This window comes from Salmo trutta, chromosome 26 (assembly GCF_901001165.1).
Source record: "Salmo trutta chromosome 26, fSalTru1.1, whole genome shotgun sequence".
Lineage (NCBI taxonomy): Eukaryota > Metazoa > Chordata > Actinopteri > Salmoniformes > Salmonidae > Salmo > Salmo trutta.
The window spans coordinates 10,127,354-10,153,373 of NC_042982.1; the positions used below are offsets into that span (position 1 = coordinate 10,127,354).

Genomic DNA, 26,020 nt, shown 5'->3' on the forward strand with positions numbered 1-26,020 from the left:
TTTATTGTAATTGCTCAAATGTGCATTTATTGCAGGTCTAACAATTGAATTTAGTTTTTACATTAAATGTCCACCAATGAATTGCTATCTGGGGATATTTGCGCATGGTGAGTAGGACTAATGGCCTATGAACTAAAGTGAACATAAATGAGTGTAAAGAAAGCAAATGTGCTTGTTATCATCTGAAGAATCACGAGATGCTGTTTCCCTGGAAGCTGCGGTTGTTATAGACTGTTTGCAAATCTCTTCGTCGTAGTCAAATCTGGGGATTTGGCCTTGGTGCCGCTCTTCTGCCTCTTTCGGCGCGCACGACGGTTTTTTTAACCATACCTAGAGAAGTGCAGAAAATAACGTGTAACTTACACAGTTTCACAACCACTTTCTAAGCAACTTCAAAGTTAAGAGCAAACGTATCCTTCTCTTGCCCTAACGGTTTCATCCGCGAGGCCCGTGTTCCTGGCTAGTTAGGCCCGTCCCTCCACGCCAGTTTAATCCGTTTGTTCGAACAGCTGTTCCAGTTGTTTGGTCTGGCTGTCCATGAACACGGTGCGCATTCTGCCCCGGTTTCTTTGGTTTCCATCTTGGTGCAAGTAAGTGCACAGAGGCTGAGACCCTGAGATAAAACTTTTTTTTTTAAAACATGATTAAGTAGTCGAAAGCAAGCAAAGAGCGAGAGAAAAAACGGTAGGTCTGAGAAATAGGCCTAATACTTTGTAACAATGTGGCACTACAGTTCAATACTTTGTGGCCTCGACAGTCTATGTTGTGAAATAATCAAATGTAACACGATCTCACCTCTTCCATCGTTGAAAACTCTGTTTTGAGTTGCACTAGGATACAGGTTTATATCTGCATGATGACAATTAAATGATCCATAGCTAAGGTAACTGCTACTATAATCAAACGTGTGTGATATGGTCGGAACCTGCAGCATGTGGGCGGTTGTCAGATCCCTCGGCATACCGTTTCCATTGTGTCCTTTTGAGTGTCCGTGCAGAAAGATGCCAGACAAACATCCAAAATGTTATAAAGATTCAGTTGGATAAGAAGGTCCTTCTTCAGTGGCTAAAATGCGATCGATACTGAAGTTTGAGATTTTGGTCACATCCATGCTCAGAGTTAAAAGTCCCTAAAAAATAGGTTGGTGCTCAGGGCTACTTTTTGTCTCACCTCTCCAATCAAGGTAACCGTCCTTGAAATGTGCACTCTTATGATGAACCCCAGATTATATACTCCTCCGTTGACACTTCAAAAATAAGAGTAGCTGTAAAATGTAACCCCTCATTATGCTATTTACATTCCGTTGTACTAAAGGAAATGCCTAATTCCGCGTCATGGTTTCACCTTTTTTGAAGATGTCCATCTCAAACTGTCCTGGTTCATCATAAAATAATATATACATATTTGGTTCAAAGGATAATGACTTTGATGCCCTTGAATCAAAGGAATACACGTGATTGCTTGGAATTTGTCTATTGACTGATTAGATAGTATGGTCGAAACGGATGATACTAACTTTATGGTGCCTTATGATGCTTCTGGGTTTATACGTTTTTTTTAACGTTTTTTTATTATTTAAAAATGGATTAACATGTCAATCATTTATGTTAAAATGGTGTCAGACTATAATGTCAGATGTGCTATCAAATTAAATAATAGGCTAGGTTATGTACAGTGCATTTAGGTGTCACTACATACTACAGAGACTTCAGGGAAAGAAAGGCCTACTGTTTGTTTTACGCATAGACAGGTTTTACGCGCTCTGGAATATAAATACAGGTGTAGGATCTTAATTTGATCACCCTTTTTCAGGTGTATTTGAGGTTTAAAAGGCTTCTGAAGTTTCTCATTTCCACTTTGAAATGTCATACTTGATTTACCCATACGAAAATTGCATCAACCCCTACAAAAATGTCTAATTATAGTCAGTGGCGGTTCTAGACCATTTCAACTGGGGGGGACCAAGCTGGGGCCAGTTGTACTGTTAGAGGGGCCAGTTACATTAGACGTTATTGTTGTCATATCATTTTCTTCACTGCATTGCAGGCATTAGCAGGCAAAAGACCATGTTCCGCATTGCCACTGTCTAATAACAAGATGGATAGCAAAAATTAGTTATGTAAAAATTATTTCATACTCTACATTTAGGGGGGCCACAAGGGGGTCCAAAATTGTTGTCACAGGGGCAACCCCCCCCCCCCCCTCCCCCCCAGAACCGCTAGTGATTATAGTGCACATAATAATTCACATTTCCTGTAGTACCGTTATTATTTTCATGCAGTAGCAAACTGGCTCAAATTAAGATCCTACACCTGTAGCCTAGAAAAGACAGTCGCATGAGTGAGTCTTATGATCTTTCGTATATGTGGGCTACCCAGACTTCCATTTTCAACGTCAAAATTATTTTGTGAGCATTCACAGTAGCCTTTTGTAGGCATAGTTATTCATAACCCAGTTATGTAAGACCTTTGTCTGAAATATGCCGCAATTATCTTTGTAACCAGCTGGTGGTGCCCTTTCCTAAAGACTAAAAATGTGTTTGTTTACTTTGATGATTAGAAGCGTAAGTAGGGCACGAGCACAATCAATTGAGCAAAGCGAAAACACTTCACAACGAGACAAGGAAATAATTAACTACCCGATACTAGCACCCGTATCCTATCCACGAACAACGTTTGTGAAATATTTAATCCCCAAATTGTCGTGTTTGAAACCTTCTTTTGATCGGTGGTGTGAGACGGCACATGTCACTGTTTATGCACTGAACGGATCAAGAGTAATGCGCCTAGCCTACTCCATTCCAGTCAATTACCGGAGCCAATCAGAGATGCTTTGTAAATCCCAACGTAAATAACCGAGTATGCGTTTCTATTCGTTTTTTTATGTACGCTATTCATATCTGTCCAATAGACTAACATACGAACCGTTTTTTGTACGTAGGAGGCAGTGCATCCTCAATCATGAGGGGATACTATATAGGAATATCAATCATATTTGGGAAATTTGTTTTAAAATCATACTGTATCGTTAGGAATACATTATGTATGACCATTCAGACCTTTGACCAAAGGGTTGTTTATGTTCAAAGAAATATGTGTCTGTTAGAACTCAGTTATGACACAAGTATGCATATGATATTTAGATGGCATATGATCTGTGTAGGTTATGTGTAAATCCATGTTTTAGATGAATGAGGTGTCATCTCATTCATGTAAGACTTGCAAATGCTGACAGTAACTGACAAGACTCAAAAGGGACAAGTGTACAGATCAATCATCGTACTCTCTGTGATCCAACACCAATGTAAAGAAACTCATATGGTCATCAATGAGGGAGATAAGAAACCAGACCATAGCTGGCTCTTTGATGTTAAACTATATGTAACAATGAACTCTAAATGGAAGCGTATGTATAAAAAACCACATTTTGAATGGAGTGATCTGTCTCCCATTGTCAGTTTAATGTTTAATGAATGGGATTCTATGGTTAACGTGGTAATGTATGTGGTTACATTGTCTTGACCATTGCAGTATGTAACATTGTACATGCTGCCAAAGAAAAGCATATGACATCCTTGCATGTCATTGCACAAACACAATCAGACAGGAGAACACATGTCAGGCCTTTGCTACAAGGATTCATTATTACTACCGAGTACCCTAGTTTCAAGGTACAACCTCTGACCAAATATTACCCTTCAATGTCAATTTACTTCACCTGACTTCCTCTGCCTGCTGTGAATGATTTGGACAAGCATTCACTTAACAAGACTCACGTCATCACTCAGCTTCCCTGTCTGCACACACTGAGAGTTGACTATTCTAGAGTTTTGGGCTTTAACCCAGAAATGACCTAATTCTCATGAAGTCAACCTATGTGAAATACAGAAATAAAATGTGCATATCGTACAATATGTTACCATCAGGGCCAATCTCGTTAAACTGAATAATCAAAATACAGGGAGTATTTTTTTCCCGATGAGATATTATGTCCTCTGCACCAATCAATCAGTCTAAAGCATTCCTCCCTGACAAAGCACAGCATTGACATGTTTTTTTTTTAAATGATTGACTCCTCTAAGATTCAATCAGCTAGGAGGCTAACCAAGGCTTCTACTTGCCTTCCTCCCGCTAAGTGTAACGCTAAAATATTTACTCTTGTCTGAGATGAAGACCTGAGCTGACATCGGCAGCTTTTTCGAATGGGAGTAAGAAACTCTAAAATAGGGAGGGAGAGTTCATGTTAAAGATATATTTTGTCTCTGTGTTTATTACTGGGTTTAATTTGTGGAAATGATATCCTCTTGGGGTTATCGAGATAATGTGACTTGGTAAACTGGCATCTTGAAAACAATCTTAATGCCTGAAGAATAGCTTACATACTGTAAATTGTGTCTCACACTTGTAATAGATATGTAATGGCTCGAAATGATAGTATTTTTCTCATGTTTTAGCTCTACAAATCAATGCCGATGACTTAACCATAATTTATCTTCAATTCGTCGCCATACAAGGAATGTGAATATTATTTGAGTATCGTATCAAGTATGCATTGAAAGTAGCTCAATTTGCCAGCCCATTTACATAATGATTCTGCTTATCAAAGATTCAATGTGCCTACCTACTGTCTGTCTAGTGTAGTTCAGGCTATGGGCACTAGTAGGCAATACACATGCCCCAAAATTATAATACCCTCCACAGCCATTACATAACATTCCATGCATTAGAGAACACCTATAGATGTGCTAAGTCTAAAAAAGGCAGTAGACAAGTCAGTCACAAAGAGAAGGCTGTGAATACATTGGAGGGACCAATCAGCATAAACAATCAACAGAATAGGGGCACCATTTCATTCTAGGTTAACAGAACAGACCAGGGATGGACAGTTTGTCCATTAGATGTGGCTTTTATTAAAGGCTATGTCACCTGGAAGGGCTCTCCATAAATGGAAGGGATCCGCTGTTTGAGTCGCCTTCCTGCTGATGCTGCTGTGAACCCTGTCAGACCTCTGCACTCGGCATGCCTCGCTAAACGACTGTCCCACCTACTCTGCCATTGACTGCCTACCTTGGTCACAACCTATATATTGTTTGCCATGTGAGGCATTGCAGTGTCCACTTCATGATACTAACTGTACATTACATATCTCAATGGAATGAATTAAGTTGGCCACAGAAGACCATTCAAACTAGGTTTCTTCCTTGTGTCTCAAATCAGGTAGAAAAAAAGAGTTAACTCACACCGTCCAGTTAGGGCTGTAATCATCTTCTGTATTGACTACTGAGATGCCATCTCATTCTCTCTGTGGAGCTCTGATGATGAACTTCCTCCCTGCACCTTGTTGAATGGAAGCCTGTGGCCTCCTTACCAGTGGCTCTTATCTTTTGTTTCTCCGGAAAGACCAATGGTAAGCCCCCTTCCCTTCCCACTCCATAGCATAATTAAAACAGAGAGAGAGTATGGAGAGTAAAACCACTCTGATGTATATTTACAGTGTTTTTTGTCATAATTAGCAGAGTGGGTAATCCATTCAGACGTGCTCAGTGAGTTATCTCGCATGCCTTGCCCCTCCCCCATCTCCCCTCTCCCCTTGTTAAAAAGAGATTTGACGTTAGCTTCGGTTGGAGAGTGGGAACGCGGTAAGCATATAATCTCTATCTCTCTCACTCACTCCCCCTGTTTCTGCTGAAGCACCAATGAAAACCGTCTGACTGAGCCCTCCTCTAAGACATGAGCTGAGAGTGAAGCCATCAATGTAAAAGCCTGAATCTGTCTCTCTCAATTCAATTCAAGGGGCTTCATTGGCATTGGAAACATGTTAACATTGCCAAAGCAAGTGAGGTAGATAATATACAAAAGTGAAATAAACAATAAAAATGAACAGTAAACATTACACTCGCAGAAGTTTCAAAAGAATAAAGACATTACAATCTCTCTCTCTGGCATGCTGTGTTCTTGCCCCACACTGAGGCTCTGTAGCCTGTATATGTGACTACAGTGAGGTGAATGTTTGCCTCGCTGATGCCCCTCCTTTGTTTCACTGTAATCAACAACAAAGGGTGTCCTTGGGAAGGGGGGAGGGGCTGCCTATTAGTACAGTGTGAGTTAATCTGCTGTGCCTTCTCTAATGACACAAATACAATTACAATGCACCCTGAATCTGTATAGATCCCATCTTATTTCACTGTCTCCTAAAACCACAGGATCTACTCTAAATCATGGGGTTTATGAGTCACATCTTTATACTAGTCACTCCATTATTTCTGGAGCCCTGAGCCAAATAGATTTACCAAGATATTCTCTGTGTTCAAGACAACTGGGGTGAAAATTATAATATACTCATTTTTTTTATTGAACTTTTATTTAACTCGGCAAATCAGTTAAGTTATACTCATATGAGTATAGATGACCGCAGCTTAGAATAAAAATCTTATACAAGCCATTTCAACCTCTTTTTATACCATCCTTATGTAACTGGCCTACAATATGCCTTCATTTGAATAATTGCATATAAGGGGTAGAAGAGCTGTGCACATAGCCTGTATAATACATGTAAACTTTGCATTTATTTAAAATGATCCAGACATCTGTCTTTGATTTATTTAATTTTTTTTAATCACAGTCTTGAAATAACCTTTTGAGTTTTAAAAAGAATCTATAAGAGAAACTTCAATTGAATTGTCCACTGTATTTGTTCAGTTATGAAAGAATGGATAAGGCAATATTTTTTGATAAATCCTATTTTTGGTTGGGAATTGTCAGTACGTGATGCATTCAGGTAGGCGGAAGTGTAATGCAGGTGAGTCGCGTTTGAGGGGTGTGGTTTCAAACTACCTGTGACAGGTCAAGTTACCTGCTAAATTCATAACGCCGGCGTGCTCTTTCGGTAGTGCGTACATTTACACGCGAAAGCAGATCAACTTCACAAATGACATCCTATGGTTGTTTTTTTTAAGCGTGCACAAACGTCCCTCCGCATTTCGAATAGGTGTTTGTCATATTCTGGCATCAATCGAAATGGGGCTTCCAAGTGTCAAGACCTCCCAGCTGTATGAATCCTGCCTGTGTGTCCAGACGAAGTAGAATCGTAAGTTGCCTGTTTGTTTCACTGTCTCAATGCTATTGGTGATTTTTGACGTCGACATAGTTTAAACGTTCGAGTAGGCCTATTAAAATGTACAATTATAACATGTTATTTCAGTCACGTTTTGTTTGGCCAGAGACGACAAAAAGTGGGTCATTAACAACATTCGAATTTCGTCAATGTTATTTCAAGTTCCAAGAGCAGGCAGGAATGGTGTTTATCTCAGGTACTACTAACTTGTAGGCCTAAAGTGTCCTTTCCACGTAAATTGTTTTCAACAGGGACCGTTACTGTCTGGCTGCTGTACTATGAAACTACAGTATGCATGACTCATTTTTACAAGTGAATTCCCTGTCATGCCTTGAGGTTATTACTTTATGAGGATGTGGCATCAATAGCCTTACTGCTGGACCTACAACTCCCAGTGGAACCAAATACTCCTCAGCCATCTAAGTTTCACTGAAAACTGTGCTCTTTTCACAAGGTCTGCACATCTATCACTCCAGTGTTTAATTGCTAAATTGTAATTACTTTGCCATTATGGTCTATTTATTGCCTTACCTCCCTAATCTTACCTCATTTCCACACGCTGTATGTAGATTTTGTTTCTATTGTGTTATTGACTGTACTTTTGTTTATTACATGTGTAACTCTGTTGTTTGTGTGGCACTGATTTGCTTTATCTTGGCCAGGTCGTTGTAAATGAGAACTCTTTCTCAGCTGGCCTACCTGGTTAAATAAAGGTGAAATAAAAAAAGGTAGACTACTTTTTACACAACAAATTGCGCATTACTTTTGCGGGCCGATGTCTAAACCTTGTAATGCCAGTGAATAAAGCAAGTTTGTATAGGCCTAATGGGAATGACAGTGTATATCTTCACAGCCCTTTGACAGTCCTTTTTTCATCAGTGACCAGCAATTAGATAAAAATGATTCTGCTCCTTTTGAGCAGTGCTTGACCTGAAGAAATTGGTGTCGGCTAATTAACTACTGAATCGGTCAGCAACATCCCTCAGACAAGTGCCAGGACCTGGACCAGAAAGCTGACAACAGGCTGTCTGTGAAACCCAACTCATGAGTTTGTGAGCTGACGTCTATCAGGATATCTTAGATAGCTACATGATTTACTATCCCTGACCTAGAGATAAAGGGTGTAAGGACATTAATCGGAAGGAGAATTTCAGCCTTTTTTTATTTCGGTATTGATATGATACCCGCTCATCATTGACGGTTACAGATCTCTTAATCGTAGTCACAAAATGTCCCCTCTTCAGGGGCTCAGCTTCTCAGGAATGGCATCTGGCAGTATCTCTCCAAGCTCCCTACATGGAGCTGAGAGGGAAAATAAACAGATAAAACGATTTCTGAACTGGATTCAGGACGGATTCATTTACCTGCTGCTCTCCTATAACCAAAAATGTATTGTATAACGGATTCTAAAGTATTGTGATTTATTTTTGTTTCCGTCCAGACATCCATTTTGATTAAGTCTCTCTATCTGTCCATCTATGCCCCTCTTGCAGACGTCCATCGCAGGCCTCTAAATTGTTTCCAGAAAGTTTTTTTATTTTTTATTTATTTTTTATATTTTTTTTGGCTTTCATTCCAGTCAATTTCCGTTGCATTCATTAGCTTGCTCTTTTAGTTATTTACACATTTTAATTATGTTCATTTCCCCTGATAATGTCTAATAAAGGAATTGTAGGACACAAGGAATATTGCGAACCACTGAGTCTAATTGAGTGCTCCAACCCTCTAAGAATTGAGTTCCATTCCCATATCCTATATACGGCATTGTGTGTGTGTGTGGCTGCATGATGGTCACCCTAAGAGGTGCGGTCACTAACGGAGGAATGTGCTCTGCATTTGGACATGGGGTTGGCTGGGGTTTTTCTCTCTCTCTCCTCGTAGCGATAGTATAGCTATGATATCCAGAGCACCAGTTTCCCATACCTGATCATGCACAACATTAGATACAGCCCTCATTAAAATAGATTTTATCTGACACCAAACATAATCTGTGTGACCTAAAGTGTACTTGACCACACAATCTCTTCCTGTTCCCGGCCAAGGCTCTTGTTCCATTGTGTTCACGTAATTTCTCTGTTTTCTGTCTTTTGTTGTCTTGTACTCATCACCTGCTTTAGGCGTTTTATACAGACACTTGAAATCTAAAGACTGAGGTATTGCTGTTGGAAACATGGGGTCTGATTTCACCAACGTAGCATTGCTTCCAAACACACCTTTTTAGTAAATATTAATAGGAAGCGCTCAGTAATTCTAGCAGCCTATGAAATATGAGAAAGCTTTTGTACTGTATTTGATGTTTAACCACTTTTTTTATTACTGTGCAGTAGTGTTACAAACGAATATTTGTCTTTCAGTCACTGAGGGCTGAATACTACAGTCTCGGTACTACAGTACAACTCACTCACTCCATCACCCTTTCTCCTATCTGTCCCTCTGTCTATCAATCTGTGTTTCTCTCCTTTCTCTCTTATTCTGCTTCGCCCTCCATTTTGTCTCTGCCATTTCTTTCTCGTTCTCACTCAATTAATGCAGAGACTTAGTTGGAGGGTGAAAAAGTTTCCATCGAGGGTCACCAGATCTCTCCTCTGGACCTGCTCCTTTCCTCTCCCACAACTGACAGTGTTAAGTGTTCTGATCTTGGATCAGTTCGGGGGTGACTGACGGTGAGTTTCTCTCCCTGGCTGCCTCTATCTTTGTGCAGATGGAGGGATAGATCAGGTGTCCCAGGCCTGTCTTCTGCACTCCATCCGGACAGCAGAAAGGCACATTTGTTCACTTTGTGAGTCTTTTGTGCTCCCGAGACAATGGGCCATTGGGGTGAGGGGAGCGAGTTTGAGGGGGATGGGTTGGGAGCAGTTGAAGACGTGACGCTATGCTCCATTTTTCTCTGCTCCTCACCGGCTGTCCCACCGGATGTCCCCCATGGCTGCGGCCCCTCACTCTGCCCCCGCGGTATGGCACAGAAGGGAGTGGTCGGACATGCTGCAAAAGAGACGGGCACTGTAAACGTGTCGATAGGCATGCTAACTGTTGGGATGAGAATAGATCAAGGTGTTTTGTTAAATGTCATTATTTCAGCTATAGCGACGTGCATAGTTAACATACTATTTGTGAAAAATGACATGTTTCCAATGGCTCTGTACTTGCTATTTGTTTAATTTTGCCTACTGCGCCTAGTCCTTTCGACTGAACTGCGTTCGCCCTCAGTTGTTGAAGTACTGAACTAGTTGGCATGGACTAAAAAGTGCTGAAGTCAAAGTTAAGTTTTGTTGAGCAAGACTAACTATGTGGTCACTGGTGGTGCTGTAGAGCCCATCTAATAGTATCCAGGCAGATAAATGTGATTCATGCAGCGGTGTGGAGCCTCGGTCTGTTCAGCCTTGAGCCTCTGCTCCAGGCATTGGACCTGCATACCAATAGCTGTTTTTTTTGTGTTTTTTTTCACCATCAGAAGAGGAGGAGAGGAGCTGCCTTCACACACCCGGACAAAGAACGACCTGTCCCAGCTGCTTATAAACTTTGTGTCCACCGCAAATCAGACGGCTAAAGGGATGCAATTGCTAATGAATTATTGTCCCCGAACACTGTCCCACTAGGAACATGTAGCCAGCAGTACGTGACCTGGAGGTTGAGTCAATGTTAAGGCAAATGACAGTTGATACGTTCTGTCAAGGACTGAATGGCAGACTGACTCTGCAGGTTAACAATCCTCTTTCCCCTGGTCGTTTTCCTGCTTCTCGCTCCCAGCCTGTCCGTCAGGTGGTCCAGGATGCTACCGGTGTCAGCTGACGAAGCATCCATCATGGAAATGTTAGCGGCCAATCACGCTTTAATGGCTGTGTTGACGCTGTCATTATTTTTGTCTCGCGCAGCAGGGCTCGTCTGGGCAATCGTTGGCTGACGACGTCAGCAGCTCACCTTTTGTCTGAGCCGAAGAGGTATAGTTTTTCTTCTTCCGTAGCAGACAGCAGTTTCACTGTTTGGGTTCATTCAGCTCTCTCACTTATTCAAATGCAGGTTTGTTATGGGAAACTACCAATATGCACCTGTTTTGCCCCTCCACCCCTACCCCGACAGTAATATGACTCATGCACATTGTGGGCGTAAGCTGACATTAGTTTACTTGTCATATCCCTATTCATGTATTCATGGGCAGGTAGTTACTCTAATCTGTGCAGAAATGGTGACATGACATCCAGTGTCTTAGGACTGTACTATATACACGGATGGCCTTTGCCGTACTGTAAAGAGGAAGGTTTTAACAGAGTAAATGTACTGTCATTGAGAAGTAGCCTATTGGGACTGTATCATCACCTGCAGCCAGGGAAGCCCCCTGCCCTTTGTGCTGTCTAGAGGGAGACTGAAACCTAACCATGACACTTTTTATATGGAGGGTGTATATGATACAGGCATGTATGTGTAGAAACCTGAGCTTCTGACCCGAGTCCCCGTGGAATTACATGTTACTCAACTACTGGCTGTCAGCTTCCATCATATACTGCAACCCTAACCCCCCCACACACACACACACACACACACACACACACACACACACACACACCACTCAAAACTGGAGAATGGATTAACCTCTCACTATAGATCTGGAGCCTCGTTGCCGCCCAGCCCTCTCTCTCCCTCCCAGCCTGCAGAAATTACCAGTGCCCTTTAGAAGCTGTGACACCTGCGTGTTCCATTATACTCCAGAATGGACTGAGCTCCTCTAACAGGTACAAAGGTAATAAAACTGCTTTCGATTTTCAACTCCCATGGCCTCGAGGCCCAATCCAGTGACTCCGTGGCCTCTTTCGATGGAGCAGTCAGCCACACACGCTTATGAATTTTGAGATGCGAGTGACTGACGCTGCTCTCTCATGAGTAAAAAGAAAAGGACGTTTCACGGTGTTCATATTTAACCAATGGCTGGCAGCCATTTTGAATGCCCTGCGTTCTCTTCTATCTGAATATGAAGAGGAGAAGATGACCATTGATAAATCTGTCTGATTGGTAGTGTTATTCCCTGTCTCACCCTGGATGATTAGTCTTAAGGGCAGAGGTCAATCTCAGGACGGTTGGGGCGGCAGCAGTCCGCTGTGCTGGATTATCAAGTGTGACATTAGTCCGGAGAGGTCCGTTGACTTGCCGATGATTAACAATAAGCCCCCAGTACCAGAGTAGCCAACCTTCCATGGCGTATTCAGCAGGTAAGGGACCGGGGGAAATCTATTTGGCATTTTCTTATACCAGGGCCACAGTGGTGCCCTCGTAACTCTTCCGGACACAAGTGTGAAGAAGTGGTTTATCGGCCTCCAAGGCTGAGGGAATTCTTAAAGAGCCTACAGGCTACTTCCACGATCTGGATTTCTATTTAACTGCATAAAAATAAACTGCCATGGAAAAGAACACTCCTGTGTTAACTTGTGAAGTATTAAGTCTCCAGGGCATCTCAATCAAGTTGTTTACGGGACATTTTGATTGACACCACTAGTAATGTGAGCAGATTGGGTTGGCATAACGCAGTGGTAACCATGTAAGATGAGCAATATTTACTTTTGGGTCATAAAATTATCCCCTTCCATTTTTATTGATGTAGTCCATAACTGTATCACACGTGATAGTAGTTCAGACTCCACCAACAGTCTAGTCTCACATCTGCCCTACATAAAGTTTTTCCTGGCAGTCTCTGTGACCTATGGACTTCCGTTTAGTAATTAGTTGTGGGCATGTCATTGTCTGAGAGGTTGGCTCAAATGGAGAGTTTCTCACGGCTTTGTGCCACACAAATGAACCAACTGAGAACCACGTAAGAAGTTTGCCAAGAGTTCAAAATTGATAGTGAAATCTCTACACTGTCTAAAGAACTTCTGCAATCCTGACTGTTCCTCAAGAGGATATGAAAGGAATACTAAGTATAGACAGTTGGGTCGATGGACTCTCACAAGTGGGATTGCCAGTGATGTGTATTGGAAACATCCTCCACACTCTTCTAATTTCCTTGGAAGGAGCTGTCATTCCTTTCACATAGCGACATGCCTTCCGCCCTGAAGCATGGCAACATGGAAATTAGTTATGAATGAAATGAGAAGACTGCATCAAAAAGTATCCTCAGCAGCTAATGAATGCAAAAAATCAATTTTTAAATCAGTGGTTTTCGCAGGGACCCCATTTTTCTTTTTTCTTTTCGCAGGAACCCCAATAACTATTTGCGACCCCACCCAAAATGGAATAACAACAAATTTACAATTTTACATCAACAAATAACCATCAATTCATTACATCAAAATGAAAAGAAACCAATAAATACAATTATCTTTCTCAAACATTTGTTGTCCCATACAATCATTTGTATTCGTAAGTATTTTATTTTATATATATATATATATATTTTTTTGGCAACCACACTGAAGTAAGTTCCCCCATGCTACTAGGGGTCACGACCCTGACTTTGCTCTAAATGGTATTTAGATAAACATTAGTCTTTTTGCCAATCTTTTCTGTTTATAATTCACGATCAAATGTCTGACAGCCTCAGAAACCTGTGCCCACTCTGAAACGTTATCTTACAGGCTGCTGCCCAGTGTGCCGTCAATCATTGAATAAAAGCGAGAGAAAGAAGGAAACAAACTATTATACTTTACTATACTGTACTGTAGAGATGACAAACAACCAGGATTAAACAGCCCTTGGCTACAACCAGGATTAAACAGACCGGCCTAAATGAATCAAATCAAATGTTATTGGTCACATGCAGATGTTATTGCGAGTGTAGCGACATGCTTGTGCTTCTAGTTCCGACAGTGCAGCGATATCTAACAGTTCCACAGCAGCTACCTAATACACACACATCTAAGTAAAGGATCGGCAAGATGATATAAAATGCAGTATATACATATGAGATGAGTAATGCAAGATATGTAAACATTATTAAAGTGACTAGTGATCCATTTATTAAAGTGAATTACTCAACTTCTGGATGGTAGCGGGGTGAACAAGCAGGGGCTCGGGTGATTGTTGTCTTTGATTTTTTTAGGCCTTCCTGTGACATCGGGTGCTGTAGGTGTCCTGGAAGGCAGGTAGTTTTCCCCCGGTGATGTGTTGTGTAGACCGCACCAACCACTGGAGAGCCTTGCGGTTGTGGGCGGTGCAGTTCCCATACCAGGCGGTGATGCAGCCCGACAGGATGCTCTCAATTGTGCATCTGTAAAAGTTTGAGGGTTTTAGGTGACAAGCCACATTCCTTCAGCCTCCTGAGGTTGAAGAGGCGCCATTGCGCCTTCTTCACCACATTGTCTGTGTGGGTGGACCATTTCAGTTTGTCCGTGATGTGTACGCCGAGGAACTTAACTTTCCACCTTCTCAACTTCTGTCCCATCGATGTGGAAAAGGGGGTGCTCCCTCTGCTGTTTCATGAAGTCCACGATCATCTCCTTTGTCATTGAGTGAGAGGTTGGTTTGCTGACACTATACTCCGAGTGCCCTCACCACCTCCCCTGTAGGCTGTCTCGCTGGTAATCCGGCCTACTACTGTTGCGTTGTCTGCAAACTTGATGATTGAGTTGGAGGCGTGCATGGCCACGCAGTCATGGGTGAACAAGGAGTACAGGAACGGGCGGAGCACGCACCCTTGTGGGGCCGCAGTGTTAAGGATCAGTGAAGTGGATGTGTTGTTTCCTACATTCACCAACTGGGGAAGGCCTGTCAGGAAGTCCAGGACCCAATTGCACAGAGCGGGGTTGAGACCCAGGGCCTCTAGCTTAATGATGCGCTTGGAGGGTACTATGGTGTTGAATTCTGAGCTATAGTCAATGAACAGCATTCTTACATAGGTATTCCTCTTGTCCAGATGGGGTAGGGGAGTGTGCAGTGCGATGGCGATTGCATCGTCTGTGGATCTATTGGGGCGGTAAGCAAATTGAAGCGGGGGTCAGGTAAGGTAGAGGTGATATGATCCTTAACTAGACTCTCAACACTTCATGATGACAGGAGTGAGTGCTACGGGGCGATAGTCCTTTAGTTGAGTTGCCTTTTGACTTTTTGGGTTGCGGAACAGTGGTGGCCATCTTGAAGGATGTCCGTCAACACGCCAGCAGGTCTGCGCCGGCAGCCTTGCGAGGGTTAACACGCTTAAATGTCTTACTCACGTCTGCCACAGAGGAGAGACCACAGTCCTTGGTAGCGGGTCGCGTCGGTGGCACTGTATTATCCTCAAAGCGGGCAAAGAAGGTGTTTAGTTTGTCTGGAAGCAAGACGTCGGTGTCATGACGTAGCTGTTTTTTTTTTTTTTTTTTTTTTGTAGTCTGTGATTGTTTGTAGACCCTGCCACATGCGTCTCGTGTCTGAGCCGTTGAATTGTGACTACACTTTTTCTGCTGACATTTCACTTGTTTGATTGCCTTGCAGAGGGAATAACTACACTGTTTGTATTCTGCCATATTCCCAGTCACCTTTCCATGGTTAAATGCGGTGGTTCGCGCTTTCAGTTTTGCGTGAATGCAGACTTCTTCTATCCACAGTTTCTGGTTAGGGTAGGTTTTAATAGTCACGGTGGGTACGTCTCCTATGCACTGACCAGACAAGTGCATGTTTCAGACTGGTTTAATTACACACCCTCAGCTTTTGTTGTATGATTTTCTAAAGGCAGGCAGAATGTCAACATCGATGGGACCGAAAAACTACTCTTTACTGTTTTAATTTCCTATCCAACAGTCTGTAATGTGAAAACGTCCTCTGTTTTCAGCTCCTAACCCCTTTTTAGAATGGTCTGAAGTGTGGAACTGCTGAGTCATAATTCATAAGAGGGATTGCTACTACTAAACGATTAGATGGCCCAGAAAATTACCTCTTGGCCATTCGGGTAGTTGCCTCACTTTGGGAGAGGCATTCAGCTACGCGCCATCTGCGCTGTCTCTCTCAATCTTTGGGCAGTCATTCAGAACTCTGTTTTGTAATTACTTATCTGAATAACCCTGATGGGTTAACTCGGGTGCTCACCCAACACTGAGTGTACTCCAAGACATCCCACCCTTGATTTATAGTTTCATTCAAAGATCACCTTTTTACGGAGTGCATTGAAAGCATGTAGGTTCCATCTGATAACATACTATAGACATTGTTACACGTTACTGTGAGAAATGCTTTCAAATGAATTGCATAGAGTATATGTTGTAATTGTCACCTCATTTCGGAGTGTTGTAATGCAGCGACCCTTTCCCACCCCAAACAGGTGGAGCTGCCCAGGTGACAGGTGGAGCCCAAGATGCCTGTGGAGGTGCCACTCCCAGCCGGTAGTCATGGACACCGTTGTCCCTGCAGCACAGGAAGTGACATAATGTCGGAAGAGGATGAACGTCGAGTCGCTACCCAGTCTGTGAACAGCCCCTTGGGATTGGACCTGATCCTAGAGCACACTGAGCCCCTACTTTCTGAGTCCCACTTCCTGCCTCTACTACGTATCAGTGAGGAGCCCCAAGACTGTCTGCCACTGGGAAGCTGCTTGATCCAAGATGGAAGCCTGTCTCTGGATGGATGTGTCCAGTGAGTGTGTATCAGAAAAATCCCCTTTCTCTACTCCTCAACACATTTGTTTTCTCTTCTGACCCCTATGGGGTTTTCTCAAGTGTATTTGCTGATTTTGAAGGATTAAGACCTAATTAACGTGGACAGTTAATTAATGGATAGTAGATTATATTGATCAACAGGGCTATTCTGCAGTCTCTCCTAGCAGTGAACCATACTACTACCCTAATCGATGTGCTTTTCTGTTTACCAGTCTGGCCTTTGTTTTATCTCGCAAAGGTTGGAAAGAAAATGGGTGCTATGGCATGAGTTCATGAAGGAGTACTCCTCTCTCGGCGACTGGCTCCGATTGGCTGAGAAATCTGCCGACTCCCCGAGATCTGCCCATGTGCTCTTTGTCACTGCCAAGGAGGAGCTCAAGAAATTTGAGGTAAAAGAGAACAGATCAGGCCATCTAAAGCCCCATGTTGGTGGTGGTATCACAGCACTGTTTTGTTCACCTGTATAATAGAACAACAGACAGACTTGTTTTTCTATCTAAACCCCCAGTTGTTGTGTTCTCCCCTCCCAGAGCCTGAGGACCCAGGCTGGGGCTCGGCTGGTGCAGCTGGACAGTCTGACCCTTAGGAACAGGACCCTGACCAGACTCTTTGATGGGGCAATGCGGTCACGCCTGCTGGGCATGGCCAAGGACTGTGGTCAGCGCTGGGACCGCCTACATGGAACCATTGAGAGTGTCTGCCGCAGACTCAAGGTAAGAGGTGCAAGATACCCCCTTTCTCCATCACACAGATGTCCCCTATATACACTGCCTTAGACATTTATTTTTTGCGCTACATCCAATTTTCCCCCCCACTCTCGCTTCACATGCTCTCTTTCCTACCCTGTCTCCTCCTGCCCCTCCCCTAGCACTGTGTCTCCCAACGGGAGGAGTTTGAGGGCCAGAGGGAGGAGATGGCTGTGTGGCTTGCTGACATGGACCTTAGGCTGACTGAGGTGGAACACTTCTCTGGAAGGGACACCTGTGACAAGATGCGGGAGCTGCAGGTAAAGGACATGGCCTAGGGCTGTACTGGACAGGACTGACCAGCCAAGTAATCTGACCACGCAATCAGCGGTCCTCACTTGTGCCTAACGTAATTCTGCGTCTGCTTTACCTGGTAATTGATCTGTATTTCCCATGAACTGTCCCTGACTTGCTGCTACCTGATGCCAGTACCAGGCCTTTCCCCTGGTAAATGTCTCCTCTCTGATTTGACTGGTGTGTGTGTGTGTGTGTGTGTGTGTGTGTGTGTGTGTGTGTGTGTGTGTGTGTGTGTGTGTGTGTGTGTGTGTGTGTGTATGGCCTCAGAGCTTCCAGGAGGCAGTGGGGGAGAATGCGGGCCATCTGAACTGTCTCCTGGTACGGGGTGAGGCGCTAATCCAGAAGAGCGAGCCAGAGGATGCCCAAGACATCGAGGCGGGGCTGCAGGAGCTGCTTCTCTACTGTGCCCAAGTATTTGAGGGAGTGGGCCGTCTGCACACACGCCTGCTCAGCATGAGACTGGTATGCTCTGCTTAACCTGTATCTTTAACTGCCACTCTAAGACCCTGCTCTTCTAAGCTTCTGTCCGCTGTTCTGAAAGGCCTATATGGGTTAAAGGAAGCTAGTGAAGAAAAGCGCGGTGATTTTGGGTTGTGAAGTATGTCATTTTCTCTCTTGGCTCTGATCAGCTGTTCCAGGCCAAACACTGAGAACAACTCTACCATTAGTGTGTTTTTAAAGCGTCCTTATAGTTATTACCTTCCACTTATACCTCCTCCTTTGCTCCCTCCGCCCTATATCAGGTGTATGAGGATGACTGGGTACTGACTCAAGCCTCTGACTCTGGCTGTCCGTCTGAGATCCTGTTGGAGCAGGATGGTGTGTTTGAGAAGAGCAGCGCCCCAGACCAGCAAAACCCCCCCAACCTGGACCACATGGTGCTGGAGTGGGACCCCTCCGTCGACATCGGGGGCCCCGTCTCCCAATACGACGCTGACTTGTCATATTTCAGCGCCCACACAGGTAGGCAATGTAGGCAATGAAATAATTGACTATGGATTAAAATGAAAAGTTTATGACGCTTATAGAATAATCCACGTGTTCTATCCTCAACCATTGGGATACCATGAGAACATTTTAAATGATTAACGCTGTCGTTGTTTTCGATGTGCGTCGGTGAGGCTTGGCACCAGATTTGAGGTGTGCTTGTGTCATTCAAACAGATCGAGAGAAGCCATTGGCCAGAGATGGTGTGAAGAGGCGGAGTTACCTCAGCTCCATAGGCTCTAAGTCTGATCTAAATAACAGCGCAGCAGAGGACATGGTGAGTAGCTCCTCCTACTGATCTGTATTCTGGCGCTTCGCTCGGCCACTGTTCCCTTAGGCTCAGAGCCACGCGCAGGTCAACATGTTTTTGCAATATTATCAGGAATGTAAACTTGTGTTCAACCGGCAAAGGAATTTGGTGTATGCTGAAGTATGTGCATCCGCTTGTCAGGGTGAAACAAATGATCTATTGAAATTATGATGAGGCACAATGTTGTTCTTGAATTTCATTAACAAGGAGTTATTGTGTGTGTGAGAGGTGGAGAGTGTGTGTGTGTGAGAAAAAGCAATCTTAGTGCTCTGTTTCTAGTTAACCCTAAAGCCAATACTTCCGTTATCATCGGTGTCAGTAGGGAGAAGTTTTGTTTTGCTGGTGTGACTAATATAATACTGATTGTGTTGCACTGCTGTTGAACTCAAACCAAAACCCATTGGAATTAATGGTGGAAGATGCATTAGTGTAGGACTGATATATTTTTTTTTTTATTTTTTTTTATTTTTTTTTTAGCATCTGATTAAGCCAGCAATATAAAGACATCAAAGCCTCTGAGGATTTTGCATATTAAAGCAGAAATCCTCAATGAAATGTGTTCGTTCATTCCAGGTAAAATGACACAATCTATCCTCACTTGTGGCTGGTGTTTCCAGAGTCTGGAGAGGAGGTTTTTGTATGCAGGTCCAGAGGTGTTGTCACCTCCCACAACCCAGAGTGTCACAGATGACATACCTCTACTCTCTGGCCGCTGGACGACCTCCACGCCCAACGGACCCTCCCAGGAGCCTGTGACCTTTGACCCTGCTCGCATCAGCGCTTGGCTGGGACAGACGCACGGACACACCGTCCCCTCTATGATCCCCTCGGTCCAACAGCGCAGAGCCTGCTCCAAGGCTGTCCAGACCGACAGTACTGGGAAGGTATGCCTTAAACCCAGTAAAACTCCTCTGCCTTTTTAAGACTGATCTAGTGTCCCCTCTGACCCATATCTTCTCCAAATTAGAATTTATTGTCGTCTCAGTTAATTGGTGGAAATAATGGCTTAGACAGAAACCCTCTGATCCTTTGAGGACATTCGACTTTGCCCACACCCAAGAAATGATAGCCGCTGCAGTCTGAAACGAGTTGCTAGCAACAGTAGCCTTCATTGAGCAGCGTACTGCATCACATGAGGATCTTCACGTGTGTGTGTAGCTTTCTGGAACGGCTGAGAGATGTGCCCTGGAGCCTCCACAAGACTCCTGACCTTCCACACTGATTAGATTTTGCTTATTTTCCTCTTTAGTAGCATTGGTCCAGAGAGGGTCATGTATAGTGAGACATACACACAAGGTGTTTGGTTCTCTGCAGACCTGCTTCATGGAAAAGGCTCACTTTTTATTTTATTTTTTTTATTTTTTTATTTTTACTGTGAATAGCTCTAGGAATCGACTTTGCTTTTCAATATTAGCAAAAATGCATGGAGAATTCAGTGGCATCATTAAAAAAAGTGAATATCCATAGAATCATGTAAATCGACAACACTCAGTGTTTTGTCATTGCATGCAGCTTTAAATTCATTGCCCACTATTTTGGGTATGTCACATCGCCTACAAAGAGTGTATCTTATATCTCGTCTCGCTCGTAAACCAAACAATAAAATTGAGATTTATAAATGTATCGGTGTAGCAGAGGCCAATTTTTAAGTGTCACCAGAACAGAAACGGCCCAGGAACATTTCCCTTCTGTTTTTTTGGCAGGGTGCTTTTTTTTCTTTCTAATTAAGCTGTCTGAAGCCCAGTCTGACTAAAGCATTCTGTTTGCCAGAGGGGGACACGTCCATATGAAAGTGAATCGCTGTGCTGATGGAAAGCCTGATTTTCACTGCAAAGCCTCAAACCTTGCAGAGGAACCATTTCCAATTCAAAGGGGCTCTTGTAATTTCTTTGCGCTCGTGGCTTATTTGGCAGCTTTACAGGGACGGCGGAACGCTCTAGCGTTAACTGGGTTTTTTATGTCGTAATTGCAGACGAGCGAATAAAGACAAGACACACCATAGGCCACGAGCGGTCGTCAGAACCCAGTGAGTGGATAGAGGGAGAGGGGCAGACGAGGGGCTGATGGTTTGGTCCCATGAGAGGGGGGGTGTGTGGAAACCTCATTGGACCACATCTCTACGTCTCTCTTAATTTACAATTGGCCTTTGTTGCATAGAAACACTGCATGTAGAATGAGTCTAGCCTGTACCGTAACCTAAACTGCTCTGTGTATGTATGTCAGTGTGCTGGTTGCTCTGAGGGAAGCCACAGTCTCGGGGACATCGCTGTTCAGAGACACCCCCAGGAGCTGTGCATGGCCCCCTGCACCTCACAGTCATGTGACCTCCAGCTCCAGTCTAATATGATGACTTGTAGACTTCAATCAAACCCACAGGTAACAGTATCACATTATTTATCATTGCCATAACTGTTAATGGCAGCTTGTAAGATCAAGTCTATTCATCTGTTGTCTTCAAAACATACAACAATGTACTGAAGATGGCAGGTTGTATGCATGCAGATCACACAAAAAGTAAAAACCTTTGCCAGCTGCCTTGTAAAAAGTTGTATAGGCCTACAGAGCAGAGGCCAAAATGAATGCATCCCCTGTCGGGGTGTGTGTGTGTGTGTGTGTGTGTGTGTACACACAATCCCTCTCTCTGTTGATTCCTCTGTTTCTCTGCCAGTCTCCAGAGGAAGAGCTGCACTGCAATGCCTCATGGGAGGTGGTCCATAGTGAGCAACTGTGAGTAAAGTCTTATTCGCGTGGAAACTTTGGCTGCCTTTAAACAGGAAGACCAATTCTGATCTTTTGCCCAATTATTTGTATTTTGACCAATCGGCTCTTTTGCCAATAATTGTGCAAAAGTTCAGAATTGTTCTGCCTGTGTAAACGAAGCCTATATGTTTTAATATTCAATGCTTTGGTTCAACTTATTACTGTACCATCATTGTTTTTACTTATTATACGTAGATACACTCAAATAGGCTTAACTTTCATAACTACAACACTGCAAGTACCCGTCGTGACATTTTGATATTCCACTCAATACCAATTAGAAGGTGATGGCGAATCTCACTCCTCCATGTGATTTATTGACATTAAAAACGGCACACACTCCCAGTCCCCAAGGTCAATAACAACCCCTGACTTCAACGATGCTGAGACTTTGTAATTCTATCACGCTCCTTCTATCCATTTCCCCGCTCCTCCTCTAGGCCAAATGAGTGCCCTGACAGACAAACCCAGTGCAGCTCGTGGCCCCTGGGGGCCGTGTGGGCACTAAAGACTCTGAGGAGCCCAGTGTTCCTGGTCGTCCTGCTGGCTGTGTTCCTAGCCCTGCTGGTCTGGCCCACAACACTCCTCATGGACCCAGAGTGTCACCGCTCCAACTCCCTTGCCCGCACCTTCCAACTGGCCCTGAGCTACGTCAACGGGCCCCCGCCAACCTGAGGGACAAAAGTGTCCCAGAAGGTGGTCACGTCAAACCCATGGTGAGCCCGGAACACACCTTATTCAGGGGGGACAGTCCCAGAATGCCTTTCCACTTCAAAACCATGAGTAAGGCATTAACAAGGAGACCGTATGAGAGAAGAGAAATTAAGAACTATTAGGCTCAATAAAAATGTGGCCTTGGTATTTATTATCTGAATCCCTCCACCAGCCTGCTGGCAGAAGTAAGTCATGACTTAATAGGCCTCATTTTATAACGATCTCTAATGGCATTCATAATGTCTTACTATGCCAGGGTAGCACTTTTGTTGATTGGTTTGTCATGATGGATTTGTAACTTATTTATGTGGTGATTATAATCTATATGGAAGACTTAATGACGGCAAATACTTTGAGCAATTCTCTTTTGGGCATTGGAAATGATCTGTAAATCAATATTTATTATGTCAAAGCAAGAGAGAGCTTTCGATTTATTCTGCACCCTATATTACAAGAGCTTGGGACTGTTGGTTCTATCTGCATTTTTGTCCAAATTGAGTTATTGACCAAGCCTTGTTCTGTTCAATGTTCTCTACCTATATGGTACTATAAACACCTCAATCTTGTTCAAATTCAAAAGAATACAAGACAAACATTGCTGACACCTTTCAAACCATTGAGGGTTCAGAACTTTGAAGCCAATTATCTCAGAATCATCTTTTTGCAGGTAATCGTTAGTCCCAAGCTCTCGATTTCACATGGGGTTTCTGCTAATGAATGATACTGAATGCCCCGAGTTTGGATTTACTAGGGCGACTTGCAGAGAGAACCCATTTGTAGGTCAATGGGATAGGTGACCTGGCTAATGCACTTAGGATAAATTAGCACTCCTTTTGTGCTGCTGCAGTGCATGTGTGTGTGTGACCTTGTTTGCATGTGTGTGGGTCGTTACTATATACTCAATGAATTTCTTTTACATCTGCTGCGATGCCACGGGGTCCAGCTGGAAAACAATCAGGCAAAAGCCAACGCATCTGAGGCCAGTGAAGACAGTGTAAGCCTCTAAACATACTGTATGTGTTATGTAATAGTTTATGGTCAATGCTTATATTTTGACATAGGGATGAGATCCAGGATTGCATCCACTATGTCACAAATGTAATGTCAGTCTTAAGAAGTGAATGGATCAAAACTCCATAATATTATGTGAGGTACATGCGCCTCATCTGAAAATGTTGGAATATGTCTGCCTTATGCTTGTAGGTGTGTGTTTGTTTGTGGGGGAGTGTTTGCACGGCGTTTTGATTCTTGTCTGTCCAGTGTGTATCAGCGTGGAAATGTAGCGAAGTGTAACAAATCAGATTCCTCAGCTTCTTGCATTTCATGGATGATTTTTAAACTTCCCCTTTATACAGTAAAGGATTCCTGTTTTTTTTTTATATGTGGAGTTCAAGATCTGTACATGCGTCATGAAATTAAAGAACAGTGTGAGAACAAACAGAGGGGTATAGATCTCTATTTCTTCTACTATGGAATGTGTGTGTGTGTGGAATGGTATGTCGTGTGATTCTGATTTCGCCATAGTGCGACGGCCTGCAAGTATCTGGGCTAGTGGGTGAACTGAAAGGGGGTTTTGTACTGGTGCATGCAAAAAATGCACCCAAGAATGTTATAAATTCAATTAGTACGCAAATAAGTGAATGTCGGAAGAATTTGCAGATGACCTTTCCATGGCTGGCCAGTGAAAGTGAATTCTGATGCATAGGGTAAGGGAATCAGGATTGTGTGGCTAAGGAGGAGACATAGTCAAGACTAACAGGGCCACTCAGTTCACCCATGCTAATGAGGCAAATTGCGACGTTTTCAATCTATGCTTTTTGGTTGTTTTCCCAATGACTCGTAGAGGGGGAGTCGATATAGAGAGCAAAATCCTGGTTTGTGTGTGTTTGGCACAACTGTTAACAATATAATTTAGGACCTGTGTAAAGACGGAAGAGCACGGCACGCTAGATTGGACTCTGGACCGAGATATACTGCCGGGTATCTGGTGCCACCGGCCAAATGACTGTAAAAACGGAACAAAGAAATGCTACTATTTTCCGTTGAAGGACAAGCATTGCGGGCCCAGTGGAGAAACGGGTGTCTGCTCAGGCGGCTGAGTAAATGAGACTTGTCCCCCAAGACATTCTGAGTAAACAGACCTTTCCAGCTGACTTCTGATGTACTTATCAGAGGCACTGACACTGTGATATACCGCTTGCACAGCAAGTGTGCATACTGTAAAAGCCAGTGTGAAGAATGTCTGCTTTATTCCCCTGGATTTATCCCTGAATCCTTCTCTAACTGTACAGTACTGGCCAATGTTTTTAGGCCAATCTAGTAAAACCTGAGATGAAAGGAACTTATTTTTTTTTTCTGTGTGGGTATGGTTCTCTGCAGCAAAGTGATTTGTTTTGTTATATTCCTGCTAAAGCACCAGCAGTATATTTCACAGCCCCGGAGCCTATAAAAAAAAATATATATATTTATTAGTATGAGCCAGCCTGACTCACGTTAGTTACCATCGCCAACTGAGTTTTGAGACGGCTCCTGAGATGGACTGCTATGATCAGGCGAACTATTGAAGTTTGGACTCCAGAAGGAGCAACTGACCTTGCAGAAAGAAAGTGCATAGATGGACAGTACTACAAGTCTCTGTGCTCGATAGGGGCCTTGCCTGAAGTGTTCCCACTATAAATCACAAGTTATACAGTATCTTACCACAACTTAAGAGAAGCATGAAAATGTATGTTATTGTGAAGCTGATGTCTTACTGCTCTCTTCAATGAGCTAGCCCAAATTCCAACAGAGCTCTAACAAGGAGGCGTTGTTAGCACTGTAAATAAGAAAAACAAGTTAATTGAATCACACATCATTTACTTTACTCCATCCTTTGCCTTGAATTTTATGTCTGATTTTAAATTGTCAGCTATAAAAGTATCATAACTTTCTCATATCACATATTTGCGTATTTGTCATAGTCTACATGTAAAAAGATATATGGAGGGGAGTGAGTGTTGTCCTGCCGACGCAGGTATCATGCTGGCTCACTTGGCTAGTTGTCAGGATACTTAGTGAGAGTAACTCCTTCATCCTGCTTTCTGCACTACACCCAGTGGTGGGAAAAATGTACTCAATTGTCATACTTGAGTAAAAGTAAAGATGCCTTTAATAGAAAATGACTCAAAGTGAAAGTCATCCACTAAAATACTACTTGAGTAAGTCTCAAAGTATGTGGTTTTAAATATACTTAATTATCAAAAGTAAAAGTACAAATTTAAAATTCCTTTTTATATTAAGCAAACCAGATGGCACAATTTTCTTTTTTTTAAATTTATGGATAGCCAGGTTCACACTCCAACACTCAGACATAATTTACAAACAAAGCATCTGTGTTTAGTGAGTCCGTCAGATTGGAGGCAGTAGGATGACCTGGGATGTTCTCTTGGTAAGTGTGCGAATTGGAACATTTTCTGTCCTCCAAAGCATTCAAAATGTAACGAGTACTTTTGGGTGTCAGGGAAAATGTATGGAGTAAAAAGTACATTTTCTTTAGGAAT

The 26,020-nt window shown here is 43.2% G+C and overlaps 1 protein-coding gene and 1 long non-coding RNA gene across 2 annotated transcripts; one reads left to right on the forward strand and one right to left on the reverse strand.

Moving 5' to 3' along the window:
• Window positions 1–4: 4 nt before the first annotated feature.
• On the reverse strand, window positions 5–1,779 carry LOC115163063 (uncharacterized). Its single transcript, XR_003869686.1, has 2 exons — window positions 796–1,779; window positions 5–624 (listed from the first exon to the last, which is right to left on the reverse strand). It is a non-coding gene; the product is annotated as an uncharacterized LOC115163063 (long non-coding RNA).
• Window positions 1,780–6,835: 5,056 nt separating this feature from the next.
• On the forward strand, window positions 6,836–23,919 carry LOC115163064 (uncharacterized). The gene is made up of 12 exons (XM_029714656.1): window positions 6,836–7,086; window positions 16,334–16,644; window positions 16,906–17,056; window positions 17,198–17,380; window positions 17,536–17,673; window positions 17,978–18,172; window positions 18,454–18,673; window positions 18,874–18,974; window positions 19,625–19,891; window positions 21,231–21,383; window positions 21,676–21,734; window positions 22,208–23,919. Exons 2-12 carry the CDS (start codon window positions 16,367–16,369, stop codon window positions 22,440–22,442), a joined length of 1,980 nt encoding a protein of 659 aa, XP_029570516.1. The 5' UTR covers window positions 6,836–7,086; window positions 16,334–16,366; the 3' UTR covers window positions 22,443–23,919.
• The last annotated feature ends 2,101 nt before the right edge of the window (window positions 23,920–26,020 follow it).